This window comes from Trichoplax adhaerens, genomic scaffold, assembly GCF_000150275.1.
Source record: "Trichoplax adhaerens TRIADscaffold_3 genomic scaffold, whole genome shotgun sequence".
Classification (NCBI taxonomy): Eukaryota; Metazoa; Placozoa; class Uniplacotomia; order Trichoplacea; family Trichoplacidae; genus Trichoplax; species Trichoplax adhaerens.
This window is the reverse complement of record NW_002060945.1, coordinates 2574305-2599694: the sequence shown is the minus strand read 5'-3', so window position 1 is coordinate 2599694 and position 25390 is coordinate 2574305. Positions and strand designations below refer to the sequence as shown.

Genomic DNA, 25390 nt, shown 5'->3' with positions numbered 1-25390 from the left:
TGTATAATAAGGCATTTAGCTAGCTAATATTTTGCAGTTGTATGATTTGAGGGTGGTGAATAAACTAAATATAGGGCTCCAGCGAAGTGAGCATTATGTGAAAACACTTAAAAATCTTCAGGTAGGCAACATTGTAAGAGTAACACAAATGTCTAGTAACTTGAAGAAATCACTAAGCGATATAAGGCTCTACTATTCCTTACTGATTGACTAGAAATCTTGGTAATCGTAATGGAAACTAAGGCGATTGTCAAGTTTATTGCTAATGCAATCGAATTCTAGGTGTTCTGTAATGTAACTACATTTAAAAGAAATATACCGCTATGTAATGAAAAAGAAATAGACTTTCTCATCTAATTTTCAAGATCACACTAGTTGATTAAATATTTGCTTATAAACAAACGTTTTTCACAATGTCGTCCATAATATCCTCTTTCATGCTGGCAACTGCACTTATAATGATTTCCAGAAGTGTGCTGACATTTTCCGCTATTCTTGCAGGGATTTGAATCACAAACGCCTTCATTTGACGTAAGTAGATGAAAAAAATATTCTGGTTAGTGAAATGGAACCTAGGGAATAATACTATCTTAAACTTGATACAGTTATTAGTAGTAAACAAATCGGCAGTGAGTATTAACTACTTAATAAAGTATTGGTAGTCCTTAATGATCACTAGAATTTGAGAAGACAATCAGCTTACAAAGTATAAACATACGACAGTATAGTACTTATAAATCATGTAAGCCTTCCTTAAGCTCTTACGACTATTTTTTAATTTTCGGCATATTTGAGTGCACGGCACTATTCAAATGAATCATATAGCGATAGTGCTACGGGTATTATCCATATAGACATAAAAATTCTTCAAAAGCTATCTATAAATTATTAGAACTCTATAACCAGAAACAGAATGCTTCAGAGATTTAATACTTTCATATCTCACTATTGATTTATAAACATTTCTCGACAGTGATCGAAATGAACAACAGTGCCACCAGTAATTTACTTAGATTAGTTACATGTATACGTGAAACTGAAGCCTTTGGAAAGGTAGATATGGTACTACGAGATGTATCTTATTTAAAACCATTATGAAAACAGGTATCATTATGGAACTCTTCAGAAATACGTCTTCTGATAGGAAATTTTATGTGTAAGCTAACCGCGTTCACAATATTGTCCCAGGAATCCAGGCTTGCAACGACATCTGTAATTATGTCCATACGTAGGTTCGCATACCCCGTCATTTTTACAAGAATTGCTCCGGCAAACTCCTACATTTTAAGAAGCATAATTGAATATTCAGCAATATACAACACAAAATAGAGCCAACAGTAGCGTAATGAATTTATTAATGCTCAAATTTAAGACTATTTTTCATAATTTTAAAACATTCGATATCTACTTAGAAGAACTGACGCTTGCAGCTGATAAGGTATAAATTAGAGTATCTAGAATCAGCTTCTAATTTACGTCTTTATTAAAATTGGTATCTTTGATGGGGTAGTGAAAGTTGAGAAAATTAAAGAATAATATTGATGTGAATATCAATTTTTCAAGAACTGAAACCTAGTGATTATTAAGATTCTACGAAGTAAATTAAACCGTATGAATTGGGAAATTGCCAGATATTTCATGCTTTTCATCACTGATATATTAGAAATCTCATGATAGTGATCAAAGAAGAAACTGCCTGTATGGTATTCTCCTGTAACTGGTTACGCTATATCTCTATATCATAAAGCATTGAGAGCTACGTATTATGAAATTCTTCAAGATTACTTCTACTTGTAAATAAACTAACTATTTTCACAATGGGTTCCGTAGAATCCTCGCCTACAACTGCATCTATAGTTGCTTCCATATGTAGGTTCGCAGTTTCCTCCATTCTTGCAACTAGTTGTCTGGCAAACTTCTGCATTATAGATACCAAATAAAATTTTATATTCAATAATAAACAAAATTAAAAATTTTATGATAGCGATCGAAATAAAAACTGCCAGTATGGTATTCTTCGGTAACTGCTTAGGCTATGCCTCTGTATCATAATGCATTAAAGCTTCAGCATCATACGATTTTGCAATATTATATCTAATAGAATTTGTATATAAACTAACTATTTTCACAATGAGTTCCGTAGAATCCTCGGCTGCAAATGCATCTATAGTTCTTTCCATATGTAGGCTGGCAATTTCCTCCATTCTTGCAAGTATTCATCTGGCAGACTTCTACATTACCGACATCAAATAAAGTGTTACATCATAACAAAAACTAGGAAGCAATATCGGTATGAGCATCACTAATTTATTAGGGACGCAAATTGATGTTGAATGTTTAATCGTTCCGAAATATTTGATAGCTACTTAAAACTACTGCGCTTTGTTAGTTCTATTACCGAATAAAGACATGCCAAAATAGTGCAATGCCTTGTCCTATAATTTATAATTTTAATTTTATTATCAATATTTGCTAAATTTGAGTGACTAGAGATAGTCAATTATACAATAATAATTCAGGCATCCTTTCAGCAAACTCTAAAATCAGCCTTTAGCCGAGATTGTAAAACTATAAGAAGTGCTAATAAATATAACACTATTTGTTGCATATTTTTGCTGATACATTATTTGAAATCTCCAGAAAGTGGCCAAAGTGAAAACTAACAATGTTCTTTTTAGGTTGATTAATGTAAATCAAAGCCATTATATTATGTAATTAGCGCAATCACGGAACTTTAGTAATATATCTGCATTCATACAGAGATAAATCATTTTTCTAAATGCCCTACAACTACATCATCGATGACATCCTCCACCAACTAACCATTTTCACAAAATTTTCCATAATATCCAAACCGGCAGCTACATCTATATTGAGCTCCTTGTAGGGGTTCACATTTTCCGTTGTTCCTGCATGAATTGGCTTTACAAGTCTCTTCATTAAGAATAATACAGATGATGTATTATAATCGGTAAAATTTGGATACAGTACCGGTAAAACGCCAAATGTTATAGTCATAGCAAGCAAAAATTGGTAATGGAATTATAATCTTTCTAAAAATTTTAATGTTTATAATCAATGGCTATTTTTAGGTAGTTGTTGACATAAGCGAGAGAACAGCTCTTGTTATAACTGTTACTCTTCAATGCTGGATCTATTTAACTGATAGGATTGAATAAAATCATCTCTATAAAGGAAAATAATAGTATAGAATATTATCTAATAAACCTACGATTCTGGCAGTTTTCACCATAGTATCCGCTTCTACAATTGCATTGATAGCCAGATCCCGAAAACTGACATTGACCACCATTTTGACAAGGGTTGGATTGGCAACCTCGGTCTATAAAAGTGGCAATGAAGTTTGACTATATAATAAAAAGAATTTATACAAGAAAATAAAGCTTTAAGAGAATTCTTAAATTTTGCTATCTGGTCTAACAAGATTGGCAATATTTTCCATGAAACCCTTCTTTACAGTGGCAGTGGTATCCTTCAGCTCGAAGTTGGCATTGGCCATTTGCACATGGATTTGGATTGCAATATTCTTGTACGCATAAAGAGAAAGGAAGTGTTAACATGTGATATATATGTAGCTTAGCAGTGGACATCTAAATTTTAATTCGAATGCTACTACTTTACGCTAAATTGTAATAAAATAATCTGTGTAGTAGCTTTCCGATAATCCAACTTGATCTTGTCGTAAAAAAGTCGGTTATAACAAAATTGCTACCCTTATCTATTATCCATATAACTTTTCATCTATAACTTTGGAATAACTTAATAGAATTTATCCTAAACAAAATGCTATCGTATCCTATTGAAGTCTTATCCGTTTATGATATATGCAACTCGGATGCTGAATATCCATGGATAGTAGTTGTTATAACTTGCCCAGGTTGATTAAGTAAATCCCACATAGTAAGTAATTAACATTCAAGTGGAAAAGTTATAAACGGCTATAGCAAAAGTCTCTAATTCTTCAAAGGGAGGCGTGATTGAAGAATTAAGAGTAGCTATAGTACTATAAGATACTACTTTAACTTTAAATTGCATTATAAGATTACCACCACTATAATTTGGCATGAATTATATTCATAACTGTTCTTAAAAGTTTTATGCTTAGAATCGAATCATGATCTGAAAGTACAATATAAAAAATAGCCAAGCAGAATCCAATGAACCAGAACAGTACTCGAGATCTATATTAACAAATAAATATGATCTTAAAATACCTTGACTACAATTTCTGCCATAGTATCCAGACTTGCAATCGCAGCGATAATCTGTTCCTTGTTCGATACATTTGCCATTTAGGCAAGGATTCCATTTACAATGATACTCTATAAGAATATAGAGAAAACCAATTTATCAATAGCATTGAATATATAGTTCAAGTAACTTTCGCACAGCATCATTAATGACTTCTAATATCAACTACATGAGCTTCAGCTGCTGATAGTGTTTAGTAAGGTCGCTATGGTATTTCTTAGAAGTCAAATTAACGCTTAAGTTTAACCTTTTACGAGCGATAAAATCGACGATGATATTACTTAAAGTATAGATTATCTCACCACTCTAAATGTAGTCCAAAGGTTCATTAGGTATGTAAAAGTGTTATAATAGCTAACTCACATACCGTATTGACAGTATTCGCCATAATATCCTTCTGTACAATTGCACATATAACTGTTTTTATTAGCAACACAAACTCCATTCTTGCATTTATTGTTGTTGCAGTGATCTAAAATGATAAAGAAGAAGATTTCAGATATCTAAAAAGATAATTCTAATTTAAGTAATGGAAATCGCTTTAAGTTTCTAAACCCTTTAAAAGATCGTAAACTTACTTAATTGACAGTATTTGCCGTAATATTCTTTATTTTAAGTGTATGTTTAGCTATCTTTATTTACTATACCAATTTTATTCAAGCACGTATTACTTAAGTAAGGATTTAAAAGTACAATAATAGGGATATCGTAATGTTTATATAACTATTTTGATTCTAATACTACAAATTTTTTTGTGTTTATAATCATGTAAGAGATATTCAACATACCGATATCAAATTGACAAAATTCACCACTATATCCTTTATTGCAATCACATATGTAACCATTTTGATTTGCAATGCAGCGCCCATGCATACACTTGTGCCCAAAACAATGATCTAAATATAAATGAAGCATTTAGTATATCATCAAAAATCCTGCGGTAAATTGCATCAATGAAGCTTTTTTAAGGCAGCTGACATTTATTAAAGTTGAATTTGCAATTAGCCAATATTAGATTTAAGCAAACACTCATATATTTATTAGCTCTCTTAAGACCATATTAAAGGATTCACTTAATTAGAACGGTACTACCATAAGCCATTAACGGTTTTACAGAAAGACTAAAGATGGAATTTACTACTACTATAAAATGAATTACTAATTATATTTATTCATGTACAAGATAACACCAGTTATTATGTCATACTCGCGGTGTAAATGTTGGTTTACTGATGTAGTTTGCTCATTTCTATACAAATTATTATTATATTTCAATATAAATATCATCTCCGATTACGGACAATCCAAACAATAGTATGATCATTTACTAAAATCTTTCTTGATTTATATGAAGATTACCGTCCACAAATTGTACTTATCGGCCGCCAATTATTCTTACCTGTTTCTATTTTACTGCAATAATCCAAGAAGCAAGCTGATAATGGATCAAGTTTATATGAAATAGTGTTGGAACAGCCTCTAATTTTTGTGACCACTTCGAATGAACAGTGGGAGAGCCCGAAATGGAAGCAAAGTCTTCCTATCTTAAAACTACTCTTGGCTGTCCATTAAAAATTGAGTGCAATTGCAATGAAATTAAATAATATACAGTTAGGATAGATATTATTTAAATTTATCAAGAATTTTTCCAGCATTCTTTAAATCAATTTAGTGCATAAAGTTTCGTATAAACTGACTAATATTCATAATTTTAGATGCAACAACACCTTAAAAGGCTACACGGACTGATAGTTATAGATTTTAGTAAAATATGACAATGGCTTGTAAATTAAAAATAATTGTTCTCTTCAATTTGGATGTACCGCGGTTGATAATTTTAAGTGGTGACAAATCTCTATCGACAGTTACTTACTATATTGAGTAACGTTAATCCATCTAGCAATGGTTGTACATCTAGGGTGTTGGCTACTTTGATACCACTTGATTAAATTTTGACTCGACTGAGCGGTATATCGGCAAAGCTTTTTCATTTTGCTTAGTCTATAAGCATCAACTTCTGTTGTTAAAGAATCCTTAAATCTAGTTCCGCTAGCAGCACATGGATCTATCAATCATGATTGCAAGAAAGGTATTTAAATGCCAATTATAGGAATCCACTGCCAGGGTATGTTACGAATCAAGTGTAATTTTAATAACAAAATAAGCTAAAATCGAAATAAATCTGGGCTTTTCAAGTCAAATAAAAATTAATGATATTATTAACATACCGTTGCATGTATGATTATCGCTATCAAGTTCCTGGCCAGATGGACAACTACAGTGATAGCCATGAGCGATACTATGGCAGGTACCCTGACATCCACCTTTATTATGCCCACAACCATTGGTATCTTATTTAAAATTAGAAAGTGGTGGCAATATGAAAAGTAAATCGAAAATGAACCTAAAATACAATAGTTAACAGCCCATTTGATAAAGATAAAAAAATATATATATATAAAATCGATATAAAAATAATTAATTCATAAGCTAATTTAGGTAGTGTATGATGACGTGATGATCAGAATGCGCTGCTTTTGATACTTCTTTATATAGTTCAGCAAGGGTGAGCAGAAATATACCTTGTTGACACAATTTTCCTTCAAATCCTGGGCGGCAATCACAGCTAAATCCATTGGAAGTTCGTCGACATGTCCCATGTAAGCAGGGATTAGGTTTACAGTAGTCTAGATGACAGAGATTATTCCTTAATAGCGCTGTCAAATATTGGGTGTTTAACAGTAGTCTTGCATATGCATGCAATGTAGACAGCAGTTGGAGAGATACTGAATTTTATCAGAATTTTAGATATTCAAACGTGTCAATAGCAAATAATTTTAGTTGGTATCTGGTTAAAATATCATAATAGACTGAATTAATCGCTATTCAATATGTAAAAAATTACAGTACTTTAGTCAGTCAAATCTATTCTATTTCTAATAATTAGTTACAGTCGGCAATAAACTTCAATACATTAAAAACAAGCATTAGACTTAAAGCTAAATTTGTGAAGTATCCAAAGATCAGTCAGAAATTGATATGTTGTCTTTAATAGGAATAGATGAGAGGTAAAGATAAATTCCGCGTACTAACCATATTGATCTGAACAGTAGCGAAGAGAGCAAGTCGGTGGTGGAGGCAACTGATATATATAATGACCGCCACAATTCTTGATGTGAATAGTCTTTCTCCAGCGACAAGAATTTGAGTGCGATGAAAAGCAAACAGTACCATTGATGATGCCTTGACGAACTGAAAGAAGTATCGAAATGAGTCGACTAAATTTTATAGAATCAGACTGATGCAGTAGCTCCTTGCAACAATTAGAAATTCAATACTGCGAAAATAAAAAAAATTGTTTTAAAGAGAATGATTAATTAATGTACATTATAAGAACATAGAGAGCTGAAAGTTTCATAGCAAAATACGCTATGGTACGGTACATAGCAAAGGAAATAGCCTTCAATACGACGCATTATAATCTAGCTTAAAGAGCATTTTATCGATGATCATGTACCGAGAAGGATGTATTTCTTACAGCTATATTCAATGTGTGCCATTTTTCAGAAAAGAGTTTTACTACCTGTAGGATGAGCTGTTGCAAGCCACCCAGGTGAGCTTGCTCCACAATGAAACATACCGACTGGAGTAGTGGGCATCATTTGACTAAATTTGCCTCCATTAAATCGATACCACTTAGAAGAATTCTGCTCTAGTAATTCTCGGTCACAATACGAAGTCCTAACTAAATTTTGAACTCTTCTAGACTCATCCTTAACGTTTATGTAAGATATACACGGATCTAAGACGTAACAGCTGAGATGTTAATTAAAATACGCAATTGAGAATCAATCATTTTAGTAATAAAATCATACAGATTATTTGAAATGAGAGACAGTTACAACCTATACATGTTTGACCATCTGGTAATAATACGTAATCCTTATGACACGAGCAACGGTAGCTGCCAAAGGTATTCGTGCATTTAGACGCGCAGTTTGATATTTTTAGATCGCATTCATCAATGTCTACGGACAAATTATATAATTTTTCAATTTAAAAACTATGAATTTGGGTCTCGATATAATGTACCATATTACAGTATTATTTATGGTCAAATAGAACGAAAAAATTGATCTATTGCATACATTATTTTTTGTTTTACCTTGATCACAATTAACTCCAGTATAGCCTTTCTTACATAAACATTGATAGTTGAAGCCATTGGCTCGGCAAACTCCATGACCACATGGAGTACTTCGGCATGGATTAATTGCTGTAATCAATTAGCGTTTACGTCATATTTTAGTTTTTATGCCACCATGTATTTTCATATAGTCTAATGTATTGAACTATAAGGTCACGATTGATCTTTAATTGCTTGCTTTGTATTGCTATGAGTTGACTTAATAGTAATAACATCAGTGACTGATCGGCGCTACGAAACTCGAATCGGCAACCGACTTTGCGTGTAATAAATTATTGATTAAAAAAGTAGATTTTTACCGTTTTCACAATTTCGACCAGTATATCCAGCTGTACAGGTACAACTATATCCTTGACTAGTATGAGTACAGACACCACCATTAGCACAAGGATTTTTTGAAACGCAAATGGCTAGAAATGAATGCAAGAGGTGTTTAGATTTATAGTACATTATAATATGCAAGACTTGGATAATATCCAATCATTTTAATATTATCGATCTTAGTTCTTATTCAATATCCACTAATTCTGATATATGCTTAATAGATTGCACTTTGCCAGTCTTGATTGAACTGTAGAATACAAATTGTTAGATATAAAATATATACTACGACATCATACCTGAAGCTTTCGATAAAATTACCAGCAATGCCATTATCTAACAGAAAGAGATATTAGGGCTAAGATATTTAGAACACTACTAATATGCTTAATAGTAGTTACTATCTTCTCAAGCCTTTTATCTGCAATTGAGTTCTTGCAGTTATACCGATTATCAGAATATTACCAATATTTAAACGAGTAGGTATTAATGTAATTATCCCAAATCTTATCTCTTAGCTCACCCAGAAATGAAAAAGAATGCCATGAAACATCCTTGTTCGCATTGCCATATTTTTCAGTGGAGCAGTTGACTAGCTAAATTACTATTAGCCTTGTAATAGCACGAGTCGATTCCAAAAAATCATCTATGCAGTAAAGTTTTCAAAGCAAATGCTGTACTTTTGCAGTGTATTATAAAATTTATGTATTCTGATCATTATTAAAAAATGTATAATCTAAACATTTGCTCATTTTTTCCATGCCTAAGAGTAAACAATAAACTCCTTGCATCACGAGGATTAAATATGTTCATATTTATTAATTAATTATTGCAGCGATTGGAAAACAACTCATAGACATTTTAAATCCGAAATTAGTGACTTTGAATGTATATTACCTAGAAGTTAATTATTTAGTACTATAATTTATCACCACAGTTCTGTAGTATTATAGTATCTGGTGTTTGTATATTTTGGTACGATTCGATATTAATTACCCATACTGTGATATAATGAAATTGGCTAGATTACAGATGTACAAGTAAAGTGTTTTCAAAAAGGGCTACCGTTGGATTACGTATGATTGAATTATTGTGATGACTAATACTGACTCAAAAAATGTTTTTTCCATCGATCAATCATACTCACACATTAGATACAGTATGTTCGATATAATTAATTTCCGAGAAATGAACTGAAAGTATCTTATCGATATTGTATTGTTGGACCCAACTGTAAATAAACATTTGCTATAATTCCTTAGATAATTTTCTCTTTAGGGAGGCCAATACAATTGAGAAGATACATGTTAGAGTACACATTTTTAGATATTGCTGGAGGTATTTGTTTGTGAAATCAATAGCCGGAAGTATTATAATTCTGGAATGGCATTTCCCTTGCATATCTATTTACAGTTACGCATCATTGTACATTGCATTTTTGTAAACTAAGGGCGGTCTAAGGTCCATATTTTCAGGAGCCCAGGAAAATAAAAGTAATTACAATTACCCTCATTAAAAAAAATACCGATATCGGATAAATAGGGAAAACAATTACTCATTACATCATCCTACCATTTAGTTCTCTCAGTAAACAAGTATTAGTACGAAAGCTATTTTACCATTAAAGTGTTAAAATTGAGTATATCATTTGAAAATGCAATCTGTCGTCAATAATAACGAAGACAATGTTTAAGATGTTGATTATACCAATATTTTTCTCAATGCTTAAGTTTTCATATCTCTACAGTAAATACGCTTATAATAATGAAAACTGTTTTGCCTTCAAGTTTCTCCCTTCTCAATAAGAACGTCAATTTATCAACAATACACTGATTTGGTTAATATTAGCATTAATTAACTCCAATTTTCGCATCAGATTTATTTCAAAGTATTTTTAACATAAGTTCACAATGACAAGGCGTTAATTGATCTACACAAGTAATATCGATTCTGTCATGCCTAGAATTAATAAAATCCAGTAATTAATTACAATTATCAAAAAAATCGTTACGCTGCTTATACTCATGCATATAGTAGTTTATTATCGAATTAATACGCTTATTGTATAAAAAATGGATCATTACTTTCTGCTTCATGTAGTATTGCTTTACTTAAGCAAAATATATTTGAGAAGGTTTTTTAGCTTGCTACAATTCTCTATTAAAATTAAATCTAAGATTTTAAAATTCTAATATGATCTAATCATAGCATTTATAAATATATTTGATCTTGTGTAAGAAGCATATTTTAAAATTTTTACTATCAACTTACTAATCATAATTCCAATATATGTTAATATAGTCCTCATAAATTCACTGAAAAATCGTTTTATACCACTAGAGTTTTACCTTATATACCTCCTTCAACATCTACTTCGTAAATCGTAATCAGTATCAGTGTTCATTTACTAATTGGTATAGAGTAGAGTTATATTTCGATAAACGTAAAAAGCATAGGCTATAAAAAAGGAAGGTGGATCATCTAAAACACTATCATTTATTCCATAGATAACATCGTCCATATTAATTTGTCTTCATGATTCTTTATGCTGTACATCACGAATATCGCGTCTAGTCGTTGTTTAATTTCCATGTGTTATATGTCAAAGTAATGATTTCATTGATGTTAATCTATGCTATTTTGATGATAGTTATATATAATATGTGTGTAATGCATCGTCCTAATATAGATATTGATAAACTATTAGTCACGTGTTAAAAGTTATCCAGTTCATCTTAACCAGGGTCGATTTCTGTTTTTTAACAGTATTAGATTAATACGTTTACTATAGGATGTAAGCTTATGCTATATGATTTTGTATGGAAATGATTGCTTGTAAAAGTAATCGAAGTCTGTTTATCCCGTTTATCTTAACCGTTTTCGACTGATTATATGAGAGATGAAAATTGAATGCACTCTCACGGACAGACGGAACAATAAACGTAGTTTTAAAACTACTCTCTCGGTTGTGAGGGTTTATTGCATATCATAAGGATTTACTTAACTAACTCAGATTAAGAGTTAGAGGTCGCGAACCTATAGCAATAGTAAAAGACTATTACTCGGTCATTACAGTCAATAAGGCTTTAAAAGTATATGCCGTAGTACTGCATACTTATGCAATTGTCAATGAAAGAGAAAGAAAACAAAGTTTTATTATTACTAACTTAACAGATCAGATAACAGTGCATTGCATTGCAGTCAAGTGTTACTCCAAACTCAGATTGATTCTGCTCATTAATTCATTACTTAATAATTATAGATATAGTTTTAAAGTTTACCAAAGTTGCCGTCCGAGACAAATTCAATTTGCATGTCTAAATAGAATTAATCATAGATAAATTATATTCGCACACAAGATCACAGGAATTGTTAAAAATATCGTTTTTGCGCCACATCTTCGCAAAAATGGATATTTCATGTTATTCCGTGAGCTTGTACTGCTGTAATTATGGCTAAGTTCCCCTATTTCCTTAATTGATTCCAACGTTAATTTACTTTGGCTATAGTAGGATAAATACTTATTTTCAGAAACTAGTAGATTTGTATTTTTAGTTGAAGTTACGGCAATTTTTAGTGATTTAACTCATGCAGAAGCGTGCTGTAGAATAGACATAAAAAGTATCTAGTGCTAATATAATTAACTTTCAATTACGATAAGATATTGAAAAGAATTCGTACGGTTACTGTAGAGGATAAAAATTCAAATGACGCAAATATTTTCTCTATTTTTTCTACCTCAGTATCTACATAGAAATTTTATTCACATTTTATCTTGACTAGCTCTAATGCAATAATCAATCGTCGGATTACTTAGCTACAGTAATATCGAATGAATGAATAGAAGCTATTACTACAATTCAGATAGATATTTGCATGCAGTGCTGTTCAAAGTTGGTTACAAGATTTAGATTGCAAGCTTTTGTAAGACTGCAGATACCTGTTCAATAATAGCCTTTTGCACTTCGGTAAAGCGATTCGCGTAACAAAGTGAAGTTTGAAAGGAAACTGGAGCTCTTGTCATATCATTTGAGATATTTTATTGCTTCGAATGAGCATTCTTTTATTCCATTACTTTTACTTTCTTTAATATTTTATTTCGTAACTACCTCGCAATAATCGCTACGGTAATGGATTGAATTTCATGAGGAAGACAATGATAAGCTAACGCATTATTTTAGATATTTTCTATATGAGTAAGCAGCAATTACAGCTGTGATCAAGATTTAAATAAAAATAATATCGATATATCCTATTGTTGCTCCAATATTTTGTTTTGAATCATGAAAATGTGAGCGTTAATATGTACTACCGCACTTTCCGCAAAGCTATCGCTAACAGATCTTTTTGTAACAGTAACTAAGGTTTTAGTTGAATTATGAAAATGAGACTACATTCTTTCTTTAAAGCTATCGCTAATAAATCTTTTTAAATTAATTATACCTTACTCATCTGACTGCGGTAAAGAATATTTTCCTTTAGATTTGAATACAATTACAGCTCATAATCGCTAAGAAAAGTGCAAGTACGAAAATGAAATGAAAAGATCATTGGTATACAGCTATTAGTATACAGCCTTAGCACAGTCAGGCCATCGCATGTATCATTAGCTTGAATGTGAAACGGAATCACTCGTTGTTATCAAGCAAATTACTTTTACAACTAATGCAGGAGTACTACTACACACTACCATCTTATCTACTTGAAACAGTAGAATTTTAATCGATAACTATATCGGTAATAAAGTTACTCATGCAAATTTTAAGTACAGAAATTGATTTGAAATCAATTAAAATAGTAACATTCAAATGATTAAAAGTTTCAACATTAATCTTAGTATTGACCAATGTTACATTTACCAGTCCGCATTTTCCTTATTATGCATTTTACATTCCAACAACCACAGACCGGCCATGCTAAAAATGAAACACAGTACATGTTAACATTATACTTAGAGTTGATGATGCTATGAGAAATTCTTTTATGATATCTGAGTATGTACGAGAACTTTAATTCAACAAAATGGAGTGTTACAAGCCAATAAAATTGGTAAGGTATACTTTGCGTGAATTAATTTATTTATTAACTATCATGAGTGCTATTTCACTGCTAATTACCGATACTACTCAGTAATCGATGGTTTAAGAATCGTATAACATTGAATTATAATTGTCTCAACAAAGCCTATAGAGCGTTCTATGCTTACCACGTTCACATCTTAAGCCAAAGTAGCTGGACTTACACTGGCATTCTTCCCCTCGCCTATCAGCAATACATGTGCCTCCATTTTGGCAGGGATTAGGATTACACGCGCCTTAAAATTGGAAAAAATCTAAGTATTTATAGCTCGTCAACATCAAACTAAACGGAATATCGGAATAATAAGCATTAGTAGTAACAGCAATAATGCTGTCGCGTGTATAATATTATATAGTTACAGCTTGCTAAAAATGGGTTAAGTTCAAGTATTTATGGTTCGCTAAAGTAAAAGTAAACGGATTATCTCCAATAATACCTATAGCAATAACAGCAATAATACAATAACACGTATAATATTATATACGAATAGTTACAACTTGTTAAAAAAGATTAAAGACTCGGTGTCAATGCTTAGCAAGATCACCATCTAGTTTTCGCTATAATGTATTTACAATGACTCAAATTAACTGACTATTTTTATAAATGATCCAAATTTCGTTACACATCAAGGTATTTTATTATTTATTCCAGAATATCTTCAAGATACTGGGGTATATCATATACTGTAGCGTAAGAGTATTAGATACGCCAGTAGAATGGGTACGGTATGCTTTGAGTTGCTGAATTAAGCTTTCAGATACTTAATTATTATAATAATAATAAATCATTTAACCTTTACAATATGTTAATAATTCTTAAGAACTTTCAATTGTGAGGCAATTTTTCTATGATCTCCTTTTTTTTAATATACTCTTACGTTTTTGGCAATTTTGTCCAAAATAACCAGGATTACATCTGCAACGATAACCACGTCTATGGGCTACACATAAACCATATCCACAGGGATTAGGCTTACAAATTTCTAGTTAAAATAGTAAAAAATAAAGAATAAGATTGAAATTGCTGCAGCGGAAACTTACCCTATTTCGACTATTTTATCACAATTCAAAAACGCGGATCAACATTCGATATCACCTTAATTGGTGCTAGCAATAGCTTAAAATACACAATTTATTATAATATCATGAATTCCTGTAAAATGAGGCTATTTATACAAAATGTACTGGTGTAATGAACAATAATAATAACATCCGTTTGCTTATTAAGTAGCTTCATCGATTTGAACCTACAACATAATTCTCAGCTAGATTCCATGTAACTTATTTAGTACAGTATTCAAGCGAATCTAATTGCAAGATTTAGATATAACCTAACCAATTTCGCAGTAAACTCCTTTGAATCCAGGTTGGCAAAGGCATTGATAACCATCACGCGAAGGTAAGCATTTTCCGTTATTCCGGCAAAGCTTAGCTTTACAAGTTAATTTTTCTGATATAACGACGAAACATGTATCAAATCAAATTTTAGAAAATCGTAACACTTGCAAATACGTATGCTCTATAAAATTTAGGACAGTAAGTAAATGCAAAGTAGAATGACTACTCCTAAGCTTCTTTTAGTTTTATTAATATTTGTGATGGTTAAGATGGCATAAATTATCAAATAGATCATAGAACGATCATGATAGAAGTATAATCTGTCTGAATCAAAAATTGTCTCCATGGCAAAAATTTTAAATCGGACTGTAATACTAAGCTTTAAAATGAATAAGGCCACCGTAAACATTCAGTATTCTATAATCTCATCGTAGGTAATTATAGCTGTTATACAATCTCTTAAGATATATCTAATTTAACTTTAAAACTGATTTGTTAAATAAATTCTTCAGGAAATGATCACTTTATTCAATGTTAATATACAAATATTCAGAGACCAACTTTTTTCGCAATATAATCCCTGGAAACCACTTGGACATCGACATTTATAAAACCTTCCATAGATAGGTTCACATTTTCCGTTATTTTGGCAAGGATTTGCTTGGCAAACTCCTTTATTCAAGATATGTACAGTAGATTGAAATATGATGGTCAGCAAAAGGGCAGTTAATCAAGGAGCAATAATAACATGAATATGATTGATCTATTAATAGTAGAAACGATGAAAGCTAAAATCTATTGCTTGTTAAACTTCGATAGCCGTTTATGACTATATAGATGAGCCTGTCAAGGAAAAAAGCCTAGCAAAAGTCATACTATACTATATCTCATGGCTTATGGCATTTCTATAATTTTCATTTTCTGTGAACTTCCTGACTAGATATCAGCGGCTAAAAAGTATCCGCAGAGCAATATGAAAATTATCAGAATTGCCATTCAAATCTCATCATAGGTAAGATTCTGCTCTAAATACGCTAGCCATTAAAGCAGGTTCACGCCAGAAAAAATTTAATGAGATATAGCTACAGCGAATACTAATCGTAATGAATACTATATGATAGCACATTTTACAGTATTCCCTCAGATTAGCGATTCAAATTTGTAAAATTAAAGCCTTAGCCTTATATTCTGTAATGATGGAATTTAGCAGCATATCTGGATTAGTTCAGCAATAAATTTCTCGGCTAACATCTGGGAAATCATATCATCCAATGTGGCATTACATACATATATTTTATACTGTACATAGACTAACTGTCTTCGCAAAATTCGCCATAGAATCCAGTCTTACAACGACATTTATAGTAAGGTCCATGAATAGGGTCACAGGTTCCGCCATTCTTGCAAGGATTTATCTGGCAAACCTCTTCATTAATAAAGACGTGGAAATGAGGTTTCAAAGTCAGAAATTAAATGAGTAATATCAGTAATAGTTTAAGACTTTCATTAGCATTCGCCGTATTTCAGCGGCCACCATAGCCTAAACCTGAGAATGATACTGCTGTAGAGTCGTGAGCTTTATCCGTAAGAATACTATTCTGCTAGTTACTTTAGCTCTAAATAATGGAATTAAACTGTAAAACTGGATAAAAACTATCAGAAATTCAATACTTTACGAAGACTTCATAGGAAATCTCAGCTCTCAAGTCCACGATCGAAATATGGACTGATCACTGCCCAATGATCATTGTAAGTAGTTAAATCTTAGTTTCGCGTTCAATAACGTAGTGGCAGTATTTACGGAATGTGATCAAATTAACGGAATCAAATTCACTTGATTCTTCCCAATTATTATACTTAATAAGATGTTTTACATATTTGTGTAAACGTACTTTGCTGACAATGTGTGCCCATAAATCCAGAAGGACATTCACATCTATAATAAGGTCCATATGTGGGTTCGCAAATTCCGCTGTTTTTGCAAGGATTTATCTGGCAAACTCCTGTAATAATATTATCCAAATGAAATATTATTATAATTTATCAAGCTAACAAGTAATATTAGTAAGAGCTGGGTTAGTTTATTAGTAAATAAGTTACTGATTTCTACATTCTACACTTTTTATAAAGCATTAGATAGAAGTTCATGACAGTAATTGTTGGGAAAGATCGTCATCGCAAAGAAAAGTCTGCCATGGTACGCTATGCTTAGCCTTATAGTTGACGACTCTTAATAAGTTTACCCCTACTTGAATGAACAGCTATTGTTAGGAGGATGATGGAGCAATAAGTATATAAGGATAATCTTTTAACCCTAAAAATTTCTTAGGACTCAGGTGTTAACAAGTAAATTATTGTAAGTCGAGACGGTAGGTTAAAAACGACTGCTGAAGAATAAATACTTTTTGCTTCACTTCTGATATAACAAAATTTCATAATAGAAATTGACATAAAATTAAAAATATCCTCTTTTCATTAGTTATATGCCGCATTAAATTATAACTGTTGACTGTGTTACTGATAGGAATGTAGTATTAGCCTTTAAAGATGCATTTAAATTATCAATAGAACGAGTTCAGTCAGGGTACAGTATGCTTAGTCTTATAGCTGATGACGATTAATAAGTTTAACTCTATTTGAGTGGACAGCTATCGTTTTGTAAATGATGAAACAATAATGATCATGTAAGGATAAGCTTAAAACTCTCTAAAATACCTCATGGCTTAGGAGCGTATAAGTGAATTGAATTGAGACTTTAGAATCGGACACATGTGCTAGACAATTAAAGTTATTTCACATCTAATATAATAGAATCTCGTATTAGAAATTGACTCAAAATTGAAAATATGCTCCTTCTCTTGGCTATATCCGGTGTGAAATATAAGTTTGTATCCGTCGACTTAATTAAACACGGTAATGTACAGGTAGTCTTTAGCTATGGAACTATATTTATTAAAGTTTTGGTTTGATTCTCTCAATTAGCGATAAATTTGCTACCGCTGACTCATCGAACCCCTCTTTTAAAATTGGTTACATTCTTTGGTCCAAGACTATTAAATATTAATAATCTAAATTAAATTCTTTTACTGACTATAATCTTAAAAGGCAAAAGAAGACGCTAACTCATCCAACCGTTTTACAGTTGGTTAAATTTGTTGACCCAAGACTACTAAAGTATTAATAATGCAAAACAAAATTCCGTCATTGACTGTGATCTTAATAGGTAGAAGGAGAAACTGAGGTAAATATTACTATCAAACGATTTGAAACTTTGAGATATCGTAGCGGATCGACTAAAAAATGTCATAGTAATGATTAAAGTGAAACCGACAATATTTTGTATAGATTACGGTCATAATATGAAAATGGAATCTCTAATATTTCACTTCACTTCATAGCATAATAGTAATGTTTATATATGTGCTTAAATCATTCTAAAAAGGAATTTTACTTGAAATCGTTCAGAATGAGTTCATCTAACTAGATATGTCCAAATTACTAACGCTTTTCACAATGGGATCCATAGTATCCAGAATGGCAACGGCATTTGTAATAACTTCCGTATGTGGGCTCGCATTCTCCACTATTCTTGCAAGGATTTGTTCGGCAAACATCTACATTAATGAATATTAGTTCAAAATTTTACCGGTAGTAAAATTAAAAACACCTAAAAGATTTTGATTGCTTTGTTATAGAAAACAAATTGCCAGTTAATACTTAGGGTTTCTAGAATATTAGATACCGTAGTTATTGTAAGACCTACGGCTTAATAAAATAACATTTTAATGAGCAAGCCAATAGCAAGCTAATATTGTGCAATAGCTTGCTTTTGAATGTTCAATCTTTCAATATTTGATTTGTATATTAAACAGTGACGGATTAATTATGAGAGAGTGATGAAAAGATTATTAAATAGCTGCTAATTTACTCACGATTTTGGCAGTTGTTCCCGTAGTATCCGTTCTTACAAAGGCAACGATAACCAGGTTGTAATGACTGACATTGGCCATCATTTTGACAAGGATTGGAGTGGCAACCATAAGCTATCAGAATAGTAATAAATTTAATTTTATGTAAGAGAAAAGAATATGAAAATAAAACATTAGCAAATTATCTTTCAATTATATTGTCTTAGTCTAACAAGATTGACATTCTCTTCCATAAAATCCTGCTGAGCAATTGCAATAATATCCATAGTTACGAAGTTCACATTGGCCATTATTACATGGACTAGGATTACAATAGTCTAGCATTGTGAGAAGAAATTGTTAGACATGTGATATACTCATATACTAGAATTCTAAGAGGTAACATCTAAGATACAGCTAAAGCTCGAAATAAGGTTATATGTATAGCAGCTGGCTAAAATGCATATTATTAAGCTTAGCTCAGGGCCGATAAGCTTTGACTAGGATCGCCTGGTGAAGACAGGGACTACTAAAAGAAGAAAGAAACGGGACTCCCAACGGCTGTTGACTATACTAAAAATTAGCTGCTAGGTTGGTTTTGTGCAGTATGGTATACGTTTTCATTCGTATCGTATAGTAGAATGGCCGGAAAAATGATAAGCCTCATCATTATTTGCACTGACAGCCGCTGACAGTCTCGTTTCTTTCTTATTTTGTAGTCCTTGGTGAAGACTTTCCTTACACGACATGGATATCATTGCTATGATCAAATTTATATACCAGTAATACCTTTGTGTACTTTATAATATAAAAATAAGCTATACAGTAATCTACTAAAATTTGTTCAAGATTTGCTAATGTTGAATCTTGACCATTTAAAGTTGATATTAACGCAATGAAATCCGCCGTAATTAAATCCAAAACTGCTTTTAAATTGCAGTATGGAATTATCACTTCCAAAGTTACTTTTAAATTGTAATATTAAAGTATTACAACTAAAATTACTTTTTACAAGGTTAAATTGCATATTAAAGTATAATATTCAAGACTGCTTTTAAATTATAATATTGAAGTATTACAACCAAAATTAACTTGTATTATATTCGTTATGCGACAAGCTATTTATAAAAGGCCTTCAATCTGTATAATCTGTTACTCTATCAAACACTGCTGTAAAGTCACACAATCCGGCTGACGACTAGAAATATACGCATAAATTTATAATTCAAATTATTGAAGTAAGATCTAACTTACTTTGATTACAAAGTCTGCCATAGTATCCTGGATTGCAAAGGCAGCCATAACCGTTAATATGCTCGATACATTGACCATTTTGACAAGGATTTGGTTTGCAATGATTCACTGATTTTAGTTTCAGGAAGACATTGATATTTAGTTCTATTCGTATTTATACGTTACGAGTAATTAAAGCATTTCTAGTTCAGATTGGAATACGTTAACTCTTAATTTCGGTAGGCATTATATCCTAGTCGCTGCTAATGTTAATGCATTAACCAGGTAAATAGCGATTAAAATGGTGATTAACTGTTAAATTAGATAGAGTGACTGTAAACATGAAATAACGCCATAGTCTACACTGGAAAATGTCCGTGTTAATTTTGTTCGTCGATAAGTAATATCGCAACTGTATTAGTTACATTATGTTCTATCTGCGAGCAGATAGCTACTGTATACTCCAACTATAATCATAGGAGAATCTATCAATTTTAAGAATCTGCCCATATTGCCAATCGAACTGTCTAGTATCTGGATTAGAGTACTAATCTGTTACTGGATAGTCATCGCAGTATAAGTTATTGACTAGATTCGACGTATACTATTTTGATGGTGATACATACTGTTGTTGTGTAGTAGGACTTTTTTGAAAACTTATATATAACATACTATTTATAGATATCATAACGATCCGACTATTAACTTAGAAAGTGCAACTACAAATCTCTAAAACTTCAGTAAATTGACTACTGGTAAATAGAATTTCTTATGATATATTAAAAATATACAAAAGAAGACCAACATACCGTACTGACAGTATCCTCCGTAAAATCCTTCTCTGCATTTGCATTTGTAGGTATTTTTATTGACGACGCAAAGCCCGTTTTTGCACTTATTATTGGAGCAGCGATCTAAGGCACAAATAAGACATTGAAGATGTGGGTCTTTTGTGATTATTTAAATTTTCTAAATTAAATTCGAGAGATATCTTGCTGCTATTAGAAATCTAAAGGAGATAATTAATCTACCTAGTTGACAGTATTTGCCATGATATCCATCTTGGCAGCTGCATGTATATCCATATTTGTTGGAGACACAAATTCCATTTACACACCGGTTATTAGAGCAATAATCTAAAAACATCATAACGAAATGGAAATCCATTTAGGGCTTGTTTGATTATTATGAATTAAATCACTACAAATCTTAGTTACATATACGAGCATAATCTATGGATGATCCTCAACACACCGATACTAAATTGGCAGTATTCGCCATTATATCCATTCTCGCATTTACATGTATAACCATTTTTTTTGGTAAGGCAATGTCCATTTTTGCACTGATTGTTGGAGCAATGATCTAAATTGTTAATAAAAAATTTCAGATAGCTTTAGAAATTATTTGAATATTTTAAATTGAATAATAGGGAGCTCTTCGTGTTTAGAAAAATCTATAGGAGATAGTTAAAATACCTAATTGACAATATTTGCCATGATATCCTTCTTTGCAATCACATTGGTAACCATTATCATTTGCAGTGCAGCGTCCATGCATACACTTGTTATTTAAGCAATGATCTATAGCTTGAATAATTTCAGAATAAAGCATTTGAAATATCTTTAGATATTATCGCTTTAAGTTGAGTTAAATTTAGTTTTTTTGATAGCTAAAATCTATCAACAAAAGTCATCGAATCAGGCTGGCATAGGATGATCATTGCATACAGATTATGCCCATTTTGACTTTCAATTGTTCGCATTAAATCTTACCTCCTTCTATTTTACTGCAATAGTCTAAGTAACAAGCCGATAGTTGATCCAGTTTGTACGAAACAGTACTAGAACAGCTTCGAATTCTAGTCGATACCGCAAATGAACATTCCTCTAGCCCAAAATGGAAGCAAATTCTTCCTATCTTATGATTGGGATTGCCTTCATATTAATTAATTTAAACATATCGTACAATTAAATCATCTGATATCCTATTAAAGTATATATCTGTTAAAATATAAGGCTTTATTAGTATTGTTACTTAACCAATGCAAGAAAGAGAAGTTTAGCTTAATTCTATCACATTTTCGTTACTTGCTCGAAACATTAATACTGCTGTATTAGAAATTGCTATTGATTGCAATAGATTATCTAGCTATTTCTAAAATTTCAAATTGATTGGTCCTGCATAACTTTTATAATCCATAATGTATTTCTGTCATTTAAATTTCTATTAACTATGCTAATCTGGGGCATTTACGATGACCCACCGTATTACGGTAATTTAAAGTTCTAACATTAGCCTCTATAAATAAATAGCTTACTATCGTGTGTAATGTTAATCCATTTGGCAATGACTGTACAATTTGGCTGACGATTGCTTTGATACCAGCGGATTGGATTTTGATTTGCGTTAGAAACAGATTGACAATGCTGTTGCATTTTACTCAATCTAAAAAAATTAGGTTTTGTTGTCAAGGAATTTCTAAACTTGATTCCATTGGTGGCACATGGATCTGTCAATCATAATTATTGGTAAGACATTTAAAGTCAGTATTACAGGATTTCAATTATTAGGATCCATTTGAAAGAATAAATATTGCAAACGCATAGCACATCTTGTAGCANAATAAATAAAACTGGAGACAAATCGTTGGCTTTCCAATTGGTGTCAATGCTAATTATTTTGCTCTTCCTACTTGAACATGTATGGTTATTAATATCAAGCTCCTGTCCAACTGGACAACTACAATAATAGCCATGAAGGATGTTGTGGCACTTATATTGACATCCACCTTTGTTATGCCAGCATTCGTTAATGTCTAATTTAAGATGAGATAATTTGTTGAGTTATAGTACAATCAAACGAAATAGACGGGCGCAAAGGAGTTTTCAGTAACAGTTTGACTGAAAATTAAATTTAAATTCATAGCCTGTCGTTCCCTTTATCATGCAAATTATTTTACCTGCATTACATCGTTTTCCAGTTATTCCTGGTAAACATTTACATGTATATCCATTTATGCCTTCGATACAGCTTCCTTTAATGCATGGATTAGAAGCGCATTCCTTAATGTCTAAAAAAATGGATAGAATTTTTAGATTCATAATTAAAAATTTCTCTAGCCAAATTACAGCAGGTTCATGTAAGTAAATATTTTTTTCTGTCACTTTTAATTGATGTTCTTACTATTATCTACTGAAATACATTCGACTCATTATTAACTAACACCTTGTTCCAAGTGAGCATTCAGCTGAATGATTTCAAAAGTTATTTTATAGAACTTAGTAATCAGTAATGAAGTTTTTACCATGTTCGCAGTGAGTTCCCTGAAATCCTGCTTCACAATTACAGCGAAATCCGGCTATAGTAGATCGGCAACTACCACTTATGCAAGGATTAGGTTCACAATAGTCTATAAATATACCGTATTGCAAAGATTATTTACCAACAGCGTTATTATATGTTTGGCATAACGTACAGCATGACTTTTAATAATAGATCTCTACGACTTTAAATTCGAAAAATATGAGTAAAATCATTAAATATGAACTTTGTACTCAAACGAGTACAAATACAGTACATACTAAATTGCTTAATTTGTGCAACTTTAAAAATTATGCTAACATACTAATTGGCATCTAAGACAGCAACTGATAGTGTACCTTACAGAAATCTTACCTTAACGCAAAATTTTAAGATAGTCCTCTAAAATACTACAAGAAATCGATGCCTTAGACTGAACAGAAGTACGTATAGACAAGAGATGCTTACCATATCGATCTGAACAGTAACGAAGATGACATGTCGGTGGTACAGGTAAATGATAAACATAATAGCTACCACAATTTTTGATATGTATTGTATTTTTCCAGCGACAAGAATTGGAATACCATGTAAAACAAATCGTACCATTCACAATGCCTTGATGAACTGGTAAAATTAATACGAGGGAATTAATTTCATCAATTTTTATCCTTTTAAAATAAGTGAGAACCTACTTACATAGCTATCAACTGTATGGAACTGAAAACACTATCTCAAATTCTAATCAAAACTCAAAGCAATAGTTGTAATGTTTATTTTACAATGAAATAAAATAAAAAAAAGAGATACATTAATACTAAATCAGCATTAGCAAAGTATCTAGAACTGATATTTGTAAAACAAATGCTTTATTTCAGATAAGGAATACCGTTTGTAAATTTAAGTTAGTACGGTATAGTATATAACCCACGCATGAACATTATATATATATACCCGATGTAGTTAACTTAAAGTCTATTTATGATTTACTTAACCTGTATAAATAATCTATTCGAAATTTTTACCTGTAGGATGAGTTGTTGAAAGCCATCCAGGTGAGAGAGTTCCACAATGTGACATGCTAACCTTAGTAGAAGTCATCATTTGACTATATTTGCCTCCATTAAATCGATACCAGGTTGACTGATTTTGTTTTAATATTTCACGATCACAACTGAAACCACGACGTAAATTTTTAACACTTCTTGTATTATCCTTGATATTCGTGTAGAATATGCATGGATCTAAAATCCAGGTATAAGAAACAAATTCGAAATTGAATTCCTTAATTTTTTTCGCAATAAAATAATTTGTAAAAAGACTAGAAATATTACCTACACACGTTAGACCATCCGACAGCAATACTCGTCCTCCCTCACATAAGCAACGGTAGCTGCCATTTGTGTTAATACATTTGTCTGCACATTTTGAAATTTTAAGCTTGCATTCATTGATATCTAGAAAAGAATTATGACAGCAACAACGTTTCGAATAAAGATATTGACAATCTTCATTGCGGATAGTATCATTTAATAAAAACTATAACTAAAGAACACGTATACGAAATCTTATTTTCCATGTATATTGCCACATACCCTGGTCACAATTATTTCCGGTGTAGCCTTTCCTGCATAAACATTGATAGGTGAAATCACGGGCTTGACAAAATCCATGGCGACATGGATTACTTTGGCATGGGCTAATCGCTTTATAGTTTGTTAATGAAG

At 31.6% G+C, this 25390-nt stretch overlaps 1 protein-coding gene across 1 annotated transcript; it reads right to left on the bottom strand.

The window, feature by feature from the left end:
- Positions 1-371: 371 nt before the first annotated feature.
- Positions 372-25388, bottom strand: TRIADDRAFT_22228 (uncharacterized protein; the record flags this gene model as incomplete). Its single annotated transcript, XM_002110318.1, has 12 exons — positions 372-520; positions 1808-1915; positions 2121-2231; positions 2824-2934; positions 3233-3343; positions 4236-4343; positions 8782-8892; positions 14010-14117; positions 15781-15891; positions 18723-18833; positions 20382-20489; positions 25259-25388. Coding segments are annotated over 12 exons (1377 nt in total), but the record flags the coding sequence as incomplete, so codon positions are not given.
- Between the last annotated feature and the right edge of the window lie 2 nt (positions 25389-25390).